The sequence below is a fragment of the Salvelinus namaycush genome, chromosome 1 (genome assembly GCF_016432855.1).
Source record: "Salvelinus namaycush isolate Seneca chromosome 1, SaNama_1.0, whole genome shotgun sequence".
Lineage (NCBI taxonomy): Eukaryota > Metazoa > Chordata > Actinopteri > Salmoniformes > Salmonidae > Salvelinus > Salvelinus namaycush.
This window is the reverse complement of record NC_052307.1, coordinates 16,896,252-16,909,918: the sequence shown is the minus strand read 5'-3', so window position 1 is coordinate 16,909,918 and position 13,667 is coordinate 16,896,252. Positions and strand designations below refer to the sequence as shown.

General features: G+C 39.8%; 2 protein-coding genes across 2 annotated transcripts in view; one reads left to right on the top strand and one right to left on the bottom strand.

Annotated features, from left to right (window-relative positions):
• LOC120052530 (nuclear receptor ROR-beta-like) overlaps nt 1-5,610 on the top strand; it is a 38,282-nt gene extending 32,672 nt beyond the window's left edge. The window contains exons 8-10 of the mRNA XM_038999535.1: nt 4,557-4,667; nt 4,862-4,974; nt 5,209-5,610. Coding sequence (XP_038855463.1) covers nt 4,557-4,667; nt 4,862-4,974; nt 5,209-5,373 — 389 coding nt within the window. The 3' untranslated portion in view covers nt 5,374-5,610. The remainder of the gene's footprint in view (nt 1-4,556; nt 4,668-4,861; nt 4,975-5,208) is intronic.
• Nucleotides 5,611-9,162: 3,552 nt separating this feature from the next.
• Nucleotides 9,163-13,667, bottom strand: part of LOC120050646 (transient receptor potential cation channel subfamily M member 6-like) — a 44,884-nt gene continuing 40,379 nt past the window's right edge. The window contains 5 exon segments of the mRNA XM_038997229.1: nt 9,163-11,412; nt 12,106-12,215; nt 12,338-12,389; nt 12,541-12,746; nt 13,077-13,159. Coding sequence (XP_038853157.1) covers nt 11,327-11,412; nt 12,106-12,215; nt 12,338-12,389; nt 12,541-12,746; nt 13,077-13,159 — 537 coding nt within the window. The 3' untranslated portion in view covers nt 9,163-11,326.

Genomic DNA, 13,667 nt, shown 5'->3' with positions numbered 1-13,667 from the left:
TAGAACTATGAGACTACAGTAGAACTATGAGACTATAGTAGAACTATGGGACTACAGTAGAACTATGAAACTACAGTAGAAATGAGACTACAACATAACTATGAGACTACAACATAACTATGAGACTACAGTATAACTGAGACTACAACATAACTATGAGACTACAACATAACTATGAGACTACAACATAACTATAATACTACAACATAACTATGAGACTACAGTAGAACTATGAGACTACAGTAGAACTATGAGACTACAGTAGAACTATGAGACTACAACATAACTATGAGACTACAACAGAACTATGAGACTACAGCAGAACTATGAGACTACAGTAGAACTATGAAACTACAGTAGAACTATGAGACTACAGTAGAACTATGAGACTACAACATAACTATGAGACTACAGTAGAACTATGAGACTACAGTATAACTATGAGACTACAGTATAACTATGAGACTACAACATAACTATGAGACTACAACATAACTATGAGACTACAGTAGAACTATAAGACTACAACATAACTATGAGACTACAACATAACTATGAGACTACAGCAGAACTATGAGACTACAGTATAACTATGAGACTACAGTATAACTATGAGACTACAGTATAACTATGAGACTACAACATAACTATGAAACTACAGTAGAACTATGAGACTACAGTAGAACTATGAGACTACAGTATAACTATGAGACTACAACATAACTATGAGACTACAGTATAACTGAGACTACAGTATAACTATGAGACTACAACATAACTATGAGACTACAACATAACTATGAGACTACAGTATAACTATGAGACTACAACATAACTATGAGACTACAACATAACTATGAAACTACAGTAGAACTATGAGACTACAGTAGAACTATGAGACTACAGTATAACTATGAGACTACAACATAACTATGAGACTACAGTATAACTGAGACTACAGTATAACTATGAGACTACAACATAACTATGAGACTACAACATAACTATGAGACTACAGTATAACTATGAGACTACAGTATAACTATGAGACTACAACATAACTATGAGACTACAATATAACTATGAGACTACAACATAACTATGAGACTACAACATAACTATGAGACTACAGTAGAACTATGAGACTACAGTAGAACTATGAGACTACAGTAGAACTATGAGACTACAACATAACTATGAGACTACAATATAACTATGAGACTACAACATAACTATGAGACTACAGCAGAACTATGAGACTACAGTAGAACTATGAGACTACAACATAACTATGAGACTACAGTATAACTATGAGACTACAGTATAACTATGAGACTACAGTAGAACTATGAGACTACAACATAACTATGAGACTACAGTAGAACTATGAGACTACAGTAGAACTATGAGACTACAGTAGAACTATGAGACTACAACATAACTATGAGACTACAGTATAACTATGAGACTACAGTATAACTATGAGAAGAACAGTAGAACTATGATACTACAACATAACTATGAGACTACAGTATAACTATGAGACTACAACATAACTATGAGACTACAGTATAACTATGAGACTACAGTAGAACTATGAGACTACAACATAACTATGAGACTACAACATAACTATGAGACTACAGTAGAACTATGATACTACAGTAGAACTATGAGACTACAACATAACTATGAGACTACAGTATAACTATGAGACTACAACATAACTATGAGACTACAGTATAACTATGAGACTAAAGTATAACTATGAGACTACAACATAACTATGAGAAGAACAGCATAACTATGAGACTACAGTAGAACTATGAGACTACAACATAACTATGAGACTACAGTAGAACTATGAGACTACAACATAACTATGAGACTACAGCAGAACTATGAGACTACAGTAGAACTATGAGACTACAACATAACTATGAGACTACAGTATAACTGAGACTACAGTATAACTATGAGACTACAGTATAACTATGAGACTACAACATAACTATGAGACTACAGTAGAACTATGAGACTACAGTAGAACTATGAGACTACAACATAACTATGAGACTACAACATAACTATGAGACTACAGTAGAACTATGAGACTACAACATAACTATGAGACTACAACATAACTATGAGACTACAGTATAAATATGAGACTACAACATAACTATGAGACTACAGTATAACTATGAGACTACAACATAACTATGAGACTACAGTATAACTATGAGACTACAGTATAACTATGAGAAGAACAGCATAACTATGAGACTACAACATAACTATGAGACTACAACATAACTATGAGACTACAGCATAACTATGAGAAGAACAGCATAACTATGAGACTACAGTAGAACTATGAGACTACAGTATAACTATGAGACTACAACATAACTATGAGAAGAACAGCATAACTATGAGACTACAACATAACTATGAGACTACAACATAACTATGAGAAGAACAGCATAACTATGAGACTACAACATAACTATGAGACTACAACATAACTATGAGACTACAGTAGAACTATGAGACTACAGTATAACTATGAGAAGAACAGCATAACTATGAGACTACAGTATAACTATGAGACTACAGTATAACTATGAGAAGAACAGCAGAACTACGAGACTACAGTAGAACTATGAGACTACAGTATAACTATGAGACGAACAGCATAACTATGAGACTACAGTATAACTATGAGACTACAGTATAACTATGAGACTACAGCAGAACTGAGACTACAGTATAACTATGAGACTACAGCAGAACTGAGACTACAGTATAACTGAGACTACAGCAGAACTGAGACTACAGTATAACTATGAGACTACAGCAGAACTGAGACTACAGTATAACTATGAGACTACAGCAGAACTGAGACTACAGTATAACTATGAGACTACAGCAGAACTATGAGACTACAGTATAACTATGAGACTACAGTATAACTATGAGACGACAGCAGAACTACGAGACTACAGTAGAACTATGAAACTACAGTATAACTATGAGAAGAACAGCATAACTATGAGATTACAGTATAACTATGAGACTACAGTATAACTATGAGACTACAGCATAACTATGAGACTACAGTATAACTATGAGACTACAGTATAACTATGAGACTACAGCAGAACTGAGACTACAGTATAACTATGAGACTACAGCATAACTATGAGACTACAGTAGAACTATGAGACTACAGCATAACTATGAGACTACAGCAGAACTGAGACTACAGCATAACTATGAGACTACAGTATAACTATGAAACTACAGTAGAACTATGAGACTACAGTAGAACTATGAGACTACAGTAGAACTATGAGACTATAGTAGAACTATGGGACTACAGTAGAACTATGAAACTACAGTAGAAATGAGACTACAACATAACTATGAGACTACAGTATAACTATGAGACTACAACATAACTATGAGACTACAACATAACTATGAGACTACAGTAGAACTATGAGACTACAGTATAACTATGAGAAGAACAGCATAACTATGAGACTACAGTATAACTATGAGAAGAACAGCAGAACTACGAGACTACAGTAGAACTATGAGACTACAGTATAACTATGAGAAGAACAGCATAACTATGAGACTACAGTATAACTATGAGACTACAGTATAACTATGAGACTACAGCATAACTATGAGACTACAGCAGAACTGAGACTACAGTATAACTATGAGACTACAGCAGAACTGAGACTACAGTATAACTATGAGACTACAGCAGAACTATGAGACTACAGTATAACTATGAGACTACAGTATAACTATGAGACTACAGCAGAACTACGAGACTACAGTAGAACTATGAAACTACAGTATAACTATGAGAAGAACAGCATAACTATGAGATTACAGTATAACTATGAGACTACAGTATAACTATGAGACTACAGCATAACTATGAGACTACAGTATAACTATGAGACTACAGTATAACTATGAGACTACAGCAGAACTGAGACTACAGTATAACTATGAGACTACAGCATAACTATGAGACTACAACATAACTATGAGACTACAGTAGAACTATGAGACTACAGCATAACTATGAGACTACAGCAGAACTGAGACTACAGCATAACTATGAGACTACAGTATAACTATGAAACTACAGTAGAACTATGAGACTACAGTAGAACTATGAGACTACAGTAGAACTATGAGACTACAGTAGAACTATGAGAAGAACAACATAACTATGAGACTACAGCATAACTATGAGACTACAGTAGAACTATGAAACTACAGTAGAACTATGAGACTACAACATAACTATGAGACTACAGTAGAACTATGAGACTACAGTAGATCTATGAGACTACAACATAACTATGAGACTACAGCAGAACTGAGACTACAACATAACTATGAGACTACAGCAGAACTGAGACTACAACATAACTATGAGACTACAGCAGAACTGAGACTACAACATAACTATGAGACTACAGCATGTTATTCTATATTGACCGCCTCGTTATTAACTCTCACAGGCTGTGATGACCTGGTCAACGCTGTGTTTGACTTTGCCAAGAGTCTGTGCTCTCTGCAGCTCACTGAGGAGGAGATCGCTCTGTTCTCCGCAGCAGTGCTCATCTCCACAGGTTAGTACAGACTACTCACAGCCACAGTTACCTTCTGCTGCCACCTACAGGCAGACCTTACTGAGGCACTGCCTGGATGGAGAATGCTGCTGTCAACACAGTGATTGACATGTGCTGCATTAGTGAAGCTGTCTTTATTATAAGTAAGACAGACACAGTGACTGACATGTGATGGTTGTGTGTTCCTCTGTCAGACCGTCCATGGCTGATGGAACCCAGGAAGGTGCAAAAGCTCCAGGAGAAGATCTACTTTGCGCTGCAGCACATCATGCAGAAGAACCACATGGACGAGGACGCGCTGGCTAAGGTAGGGTGCATCACCGCGGCGCATCACCGCGCCTCATACAGTACAGCTGTTGTGGGGCTTCACATTGGCATCAAAGGGCGTCACACCTAGGCACTGTTCGATGGCAGTGTATTTCAAACAACCCTTTTCACTTTAGCTGCAGTTTTCATGTACAGACTGAGACTTTAATTAGGTTATGATCTGGACTTCTTGACCCATCACCCCTGACCTCTGACCCCTCTGTGTCCTCTGTAGCTGATTGGTCGGATACCCATGCTGTCGGCCGTGTGTACTCTCCACACCGAGGAGCTGCAGGCCTTCCAGCAGCTTCACCCCGAGACGGTGAACGTGCTCTTCCCCCCGCTCTACAAGGAGCTGTTCAATCCCGACCCCAATGCAGCGATCACCATGCCCAAGTGACTTCCTATGGTCCAACCTCAGAAAGTGGACCACAACGTGACCGCGGACGCATCCCGGACACCAGGCCCGGACCGTCCAGACACTTACAGCCGCAAACACTAGGAATGTCCAGCACTTATCCAACCCTATTCACCGATACAGTCTAAAGAATGTATATAATGCACCCATGACCACGGGGCTCTTCAGAACTGACCAGAAATGTACAGACTTTAACTAGCTAATTTAAGCTGTCTTTTAACTGGGTAAGTCAATTTGTTTATCTTTGTTGTTTTTTTTTACATGAAATTGTGATATTGAAGATGGGGGAGGGATTCGTGTGATTCAGAAAAGCTATTGTAGATATTATGTAGTGAAGAACGGATTCCAGTATTACATCTTCTGTTAATATTTTAGTCTTCATTTAAAACTGTAGCAGCCCTATGTGGCTGATACCTTGTCTGTTTTGTTATTTGATAGTTTCATGTGTACAGAATTTGTAAAGTTAAAAAGAGACTTGTTAAAGAATATTGGGGTAAACCTGGGAGGTAATTTTGGTATGTCGAGAAAGCCTTGTCTGGGCTCTGTTGATACGTGAAGAGGGTATTGCATCTTTCAGTTCGGAACTATCAAACTGTAAAAGAAGGATTTAAACAATTATGGCTACTTTTCAAGGTGAAGATATGTATATAAATATTATATTTTGCGTGAAAAAAAAGATTTTGTCAGACTGCCATCCTGTCAATAATTTTTTGTCGCTGCAATAACTCTGTCCATCGAAGTTGGACTGCTATTGAACAATCAGCTCTAATGAGAGATTAGTAGGAGGACCTCTCCCCCCAGCCCCCCTAAACCCCCCACAACACTAGTGTGTTGGTCTTAGTGACTTTTCATGAGGGCATACAATACCTAGTCAGTGAATAAGAAACTAAGTCACTTCATGAACCTCTTCCTCTCTACATCCCCTCATCCCCCCCAGTCACATTTGGCACTATCTACACCCATGCTAATCACTTGGCTGCTTAAATAAAGGACTCTCTCTCGCTCGCTCTCTCTCGATATAAATTAAGTTTCACACTGCGTGATCCTTATTCTTGCATTTCTCTCCTCAGCCTCATCATTCTAGAATGGTTAAGCACAGGGGGTAGTCATGATTAGCTAAAGTGGGTATGCCAATATGTCAATTATTTTGTTTAACTGCAAGTCAGTTAAGAACAAATTCGTATTTACAATGACGGTCTACCCCGGCCAAACCCTAACCCGGACGATGCTGGGCCAATTGTGCGCCGGCCTATGGGACTCCCAATCACGGCTGGTTGTGATACAGCCTGTAATCGAACCAAATCAAATCAAATTGTATTTGTCACATGCGCCAAATACAACAGGTGTAGACCTTACAGTGAAATGCTTACTTACAAGCCCTTAACCAACGATGCAGTTTTAAGAAAAAACCCCAAAAATGTAATTAAGAAAAAAGTAAGAGATAAGAAAAACAAATAATTAAAGAGCAGAAGAGAATAACAATAGCGGGACTATATACAGGGGTACCGGTACAGAGTCAATGTGTCAATGTGTGGGGGCACCGGGGTCGAGGTAATTGAGATAATTATGTACATGCAGGTAGGGTTGTTAAAGGGGCTATGCATAGGTAATAAATAGTCTGGGTAGCCATTTAATTAGCTGTTCAGGAGTCTTATGGCTTGGGGGTAGAAGCTGTTAAGAAGCCTCTTGGCCCTAGACTTGGCGCTCCGATACCGCTTGCCGTGCGGTAGCAGAGAGAACGGTCTATGACTAGGGTGGCTGGAGTCTTTGACGATATTTAGGGCCTTCCTCTGACACCGCCTGGTATAGAGGTCCTGGATGGCAGGAAGCTTGGCCCCGGTGATGTACTGGGCCGTACGCACTACCCTCTGTAGTGCCTTGCGGACGGAGACCGAGCAGTTGCCATACCAGGCATTGATGCTCTCGATGGTGCAGCTGTAAAATCTTTTGAGGATTGTAGGGTCTGTAGTGACGCCTCTAGTACTGAGATGCAGTGCCTTAGACCGCTGCGCCACTCTACTGACAATATTCAGACGTTTCATCTTTCAGATTAAAATTGACACTTGAAACCTATTCCACATTACAGAGTGTTCTCTGGGACTGTAGATCTTGCATTGCTTATTATAGAACACTTTTCCGGATCCTAAAAAATCAGGGTAATAGATATTTTTCACTGAAACATTTGCAACTTAAAGTTGCAATACATTGAACAATCTTAATAGTAAACTATGATAGACAATCACTTCTATTTAAATGTTAATGTTGAAGATCTTCAAGGATTTCCTTACACGTTATAATGGACACGTTTCTGTGTTTCGCACAGTGGCCAAATCCCTCTGAACTTTTAGTGGAGATTAGATGCTAGCCAGCGCCAGTGTACAGAACAGCATAACCTGTAACATTTTCCTTGACTTCCCTTTATCTCTTTCCCAAACCCTTCCCATATGCAATGAACACTATCATCCTCCATATACACAGAGGATGAGCTTCTCCTTGTCATAGCGCCCCCCCCACCCCCGTGCCCCATACCATATCCTGCCCACCCCTCCGCCAAAAAAGGAGTGTGAAGTTAGAGGTCGGTGGCTTGTTAAAGACAATCACTCGTGTCTCGATGCACTACACAGCATCTCTCTCAGGGAGCAACTCTTTTTCTATCTTTGCATAAAAAGAGTTTTAATATTTTTGAAAATGTAAGCGTTTTTTGGATATATAAATACGCTGGTGGCTCCCAGCGAAGGAACCTACCCAGACAAGGCTTTGGGGGGGGGGGGGGGGTGTCTGCGTGTGAATGGATCTGTGTGTGGGGATAAATTCACTGTCCGGATGCATTTTGAGTCCATATAATGGGGAGAGCCTATTCTACAAAAGTCCCAGAAAATCATGTTCCTGCCATCATAAACCCACCCCGGTTCAAGATGTACTGGTTGTTTTACAATGAAGGAAGACCATAACTAAGCTGGCGTCCACCCATTCCATGCCTTTAGGACAGTGAATTCAACCCAACTTTATTTTTATTTTCCCCTGCAAGACTGTGAATCAGGGGTTTAGGGTGGGGTTGGTAATCTGAGTGACAAATAAACACTGTAAGGTACTGTAGCAATAATAACTGGAAAGCATTTAATACTGTCATGTTTGCATTGTACAATTATTTTAATTTTATTACTATTATTATTATTGTTGTTATTGCTATTATTACTACTATAATACTATTAGTCTATTGTTGTTCTGTTATCTTTGCATGCTGTTTCATGGCAATGAAACATTGGGGCTTTTAGGTTTTCTCATGCGATGCTGTGGGTCAGGGGTTGGGGATATTTTTTATTCTGAATGTTATGGAGTATTGTGTTCAGCGTGAGGGACTGAATGCATCATGCACCTTTTACTCCATCAACAGAGACACCACAGAGCACAGGCAAAAGGTGGTCCTTACCCTAACGACACCACAGAGCACAGGCAAAAGGTGGTCCTTACCCTAACGAGACCACAAAGTGCACTGACATTTTATATACTTGGTCAAAAACATTTCATATACTTAGTCAAAAACACCTCCTTGGAGAACCTGTGTGTGTGTGTGTGTGTGTGTGTGTGTGTGTGTGTGTGTGTGTGTGTGTGTGTGTGTGTGTGTGTGTGTGTGTGTGTGTGTGTGTGTGTGTGTGTGTGTGTGTGTGTGAGGCTGAAAGAGAGTGAATGAACAAAGAGCAGGTTCTTTACTCTATTGACGCTTTGTAAACTTTCTTTATGCATTATACATGCGTGCAACTGGAGTAGTGTTAAACATGTTTTATTTATTCATTAGAATGTCTTTGCGTCCCATGATGAGAAAGTAAAGTACAGTAAGTGCAGCATCTGTGACCAAAACCCTTAAAAAAGGTACTTGGGGTACAAACACTTTTTTAAACGGACTAACTAAAACAAAAAAAGAAATGTTTTTTCAAGTGCCATAGTTAGAGAGGAGGAGCTGGATTAGCGAAATGGGAAATAGTTTCTTTACTGTGTGAGTTTACTTGAGAACCAATCAAAAAGGGGAATTTTGAGGCAAGTGTGTATTTGATTACATTGAATTGTTTGTTTGTATGTTTGCATTTTTCACTTCGTGAGTCGGATCGAACCTCGGAACTTTGACACAGCTTTATGTCCCCAAAGCTCACACCTGTGTGTGTGTGTGTGTGTGTGTGTGTGTGTGTGTGTGTGTGTGTGTGTCATAAATTAAGAGCTTTGATGATCCAGTTGTGTCGAAGTTCTGAGTTGTCTGAGCTATCTCAGTGTCTCCTCCTTCGAGATGTAAATAATCAAGTCAAGGTCTGAAGTGAGTTTTGTTAAATTCTATATTTTATCGCTTTTGTAGACATTTCTTTGTGGGAAGAAAAATAAAGGAAATTTTATGGATGTATTTCTGGCTCGTTCTTTTTCCATTGTTCTGCACACACACACACAAAGTGAAACATGCATTTATGTAGAGTTTTTGTGGACAAACAAACATTTTAAGGGGTAGCTACTCTTCAGAACTGCTCTTTCAGTGAAGGACTGTAGCAACAACAACAAAAAAGCTGTGCTATCCATTGTGATCATTTGAATAATCTGAGTCTGAGCAGTGTGAATTCCAACCACCAAGAGACCAGATTTAGTTATTCTTGTAATAGCGTTGTCATTCTGAATTTAAGCCATAACATAAGCCATGCTTCAGTCCAGCTGTGTAAATGCTTAATTGTATTTTTTTTCATGTAATCACTTGTAACATAATCAGCATAACAATATATTTGAGCATTGCTAAATACAAAAATATGATTTCACAACAGTGTTTGAAAACAGGAAAATATTTGATGAAATTGAGAGGGGATGTTTTGCTGAAAAACAAATCCCAGATTGTAGTTTTGACTGATTAATAATTTGTTCTAAATAAAGTTTTGTTTAACATCCAATTTTGAGCCCAGCCTGAAGAACATGGTCCATGACTCTGAAGATGGTTTCCTTTTAAGGGTTTCAACATGTCACTTAAATACAGCTTTTCCTTGCTACGCTTGTAGTTCAGCTTTTAGCTGTGAATGTGTATAAGATTAAATAAACCAAACTATGTTTGGTAAGAATATTATGTCAAGAGTATAACACTTGAAATACCCTAATAGTCTGGGGCCTTAACAAAAAAATAAACATTACGAAGCAGATATAAGCATGACATTTGGTATAAAAATTCCTCTGAAATCTGAAAACATCCCAGAAGGTCTGCCCGTTTGAAACTTAACTAGGAAGGTGAGTTATTGTGAACATTCAAAATGGCTGCCATAATAGCTGGTATTTCACCATAAAAACTGTTATGCAACAGATAAAAACATGACAACTGGTATAAACATTCCTCAAATGATATGAAAAGATCATAAAAGTGGTGCTCATTTCAAAAGTAACCAGGAGTTCATTTAAACAGAACAGAGAACAAACAAATGATATCTTGGTGTATGGAAACACCTTCCTAGAATGCCCTCTGCATCATGTCTAATGATACATAACATTACAATAAGGCAAAGTGTTTGATTGATTAATAGGTTACCTGTGGTACAACAGACACTGCGGCCTCCCTCCACTATGCACTCTATAGGCGGAATGAATGCAAAACTACAGCATCTGGCTTGCTGCTGAGACTTCTGCAATGTAAACTGCTGTTACAACAAAAGCCCTACCAGACATCTAACACAAGATTTAGTCCACATAAAGCTACACAATGTACACTATCCATTCAAACCAACCAAGTGAGTGCTTTCATTCCTGGTAGAAGTTACCCTTGTACACCTCTGGATCCGCTTAGCTTCCCCAGATCCTAACCATCACCATTTGGGGAGGAAAACACAAAACTGACATTAAATCAGTGTCTATGCTTTAAGGGCAACTTCATCCCACCTAAACCAGAGGTTAGGATGGCGAAGTTCTGCTTCCGGATCAGAGGTTACATCCTAGTCGTGATCAATCCACTCTCCTTTTCAAAAGACCTGTGTTCTGTTTTCCCGTGGATGTCCGTGCTCCTCCTCAAATCTGACAACACAAACATCAATCAGCAACATGGCAGTTTATACAGTCATTACCACTAAAAAGAGGATTTGATCAGGCCAGAGAGGAAGTCCATGGATTTTTCATGAATAATTTGTTTTGAATTGATGGGAATCTTGGAGACGACACAAGAAGAAGAAAAAACAAGAAGAAAAAAACAAACCACCTTTGAAAAGATCAAAACAAGTATGGCTGAATGTTTGCGTGTGTTTGTTTGCTTGCTTGTTTGTTTTTGAGTGAATTTCCGAGGCGATGCTCCCTCTAGATGCTGGTATCATGCGTCTCGTGTCTACTCAGCGATTGCAATTAATATCTAATCAAAGCTAATTTCTCCACAGCACAAAGCCCTGTTTAATATGTAATCAAAGAGAGCCCAGCATACCGCACAAAGCAAGTCCCTCCCCCTGCCTCCAATGCTCTGTTGTCATTTAAATAAATGCTTCCCTTGGCCTAATTAGCCGGTTCTATCTTCATTTGAAGTTCGGGGATTAATCTCAGGCCAGCGAACCTCCCGAGTGACGACATAAAGGTGACACACACGTGTAAGAAGTCCACTCTCCGACTACACATGCCTAACAGATCACACATTCTCACACATTACAGGCTCGCATACACACCCCCACAATCCTCTATAATCCCCCTATAAAAGTGGTGGTCTGAAGGGTTCCTTTCTCTCACCTGAGAGTCCGAGGTTCTCGCAGCAGGAGTTGCAGGTGTGCTTGATGACAAAGCTGTGGATGGCAGCGTCTCCCAGGTTAGAAGGACCAAACACCATGTCATCACTCGAGCTACAGGAAGGCAAGACAAAATAAACGTATTTCAGATGTCTTTAGACCTCAAAAGAATGGATGTCAAGATGACAATAAGTGTCAGTGTCACACACTGAACCTCCACTGTACGAGGCGAGTACCTTTTGTCTTCTGCTCGGATGACCGATGGGTCTGTAAGCTCCGATCCCACTCCTGTGAAAGATTTAGGAGGGGAAAGAGAGATTTCAGTTTAATGTAGTAGTTTACAGGAAAAGCCCTGTGAAGTGATGTCGTTGCAAAATAAATCTATCCATAGTCAGACAGACAGACAGCTCAACAGAATGGGATGGACAGACAGACAGACCCTGTAAGTCCAACACCAGCAGTTCCCTGCAGGAGTATTGGTAGGTCCAGTGGGAGAAGGCCAGGAGTGTTTCCTCCATCCCACAGCAGGGGGCAATCTCCTCTCCTGTGTTACTATTGTACTTCCTGAAGTCTCCCGTCATGTTCCTCTCGATGGTCAACCATTGGCCGTCTGAGTGCCAGTGAAGAAGAGACATGTCCAGGAACCTAGGAGGGAGACGCACATTCATAACACATGTAACACGCACACATACTGTAATTCCATAGATATTCACATATCATACGCACACGAGGTGAGTTTCCCCCTTACTATGTTAAGCACTTTGAGTATCTCAGTTGTTAGAAAGGCACTATATAACTCAATCCACTATTATTACGTGCACACACACACACACACACACACACACACACACACACACACACACACACACACACACACACACACACACACACACACACACACACACACACACACACACACACACACACACACACACACACGTGTACTAGTACTGAGTTCTAGAGTTGAGTACCAACCTTGGAGAATGAGGCATGTTTTCTGGTTTTACTTGGTTGAACACATGCATGAGTTTCTGAGCAGCTCTCTGTTGCTGTATCTCCTGTAAGGACAAAAACAGAAGGCCAAAATGATTCTAGTAAGGGATGTAACAAATGCCAAGTAAAACATGAGGGTAAAAAGAGGAGCGCGCTTAACAAAAATGAGGTGATGTTCCGCCTTGTTGTGGAAAATGGATGTATATAAAAAGGGCCCAGAGTGTATGACCTGACCAGGAAAAGATCTGTCTTACAATAACCAGGGCCCAGAGTTTATGACCTGACCAGGAAAATATCTGTCTTACAATAACCAGGACCCAGAGTTTATGACCTGACCAGGAAAAGATCTGTCTTACAATAACCAGGGCCCAGAGTGTATGACCTGACCAGGAAAAGATCTGTCTTACAATAACCAGGGCCCAGAGTTTATGACCTGACCTGACCAGGAAAAGATCTGTCTTACAATAACCAGGACCCAGAGTTTATGACCTGACCAGGAAAAGATCTATCTTACAATAACCAGGGCCCAGAGTTTATGACCTGACCAGGAAAAGATCTGTCTTACAATAACCA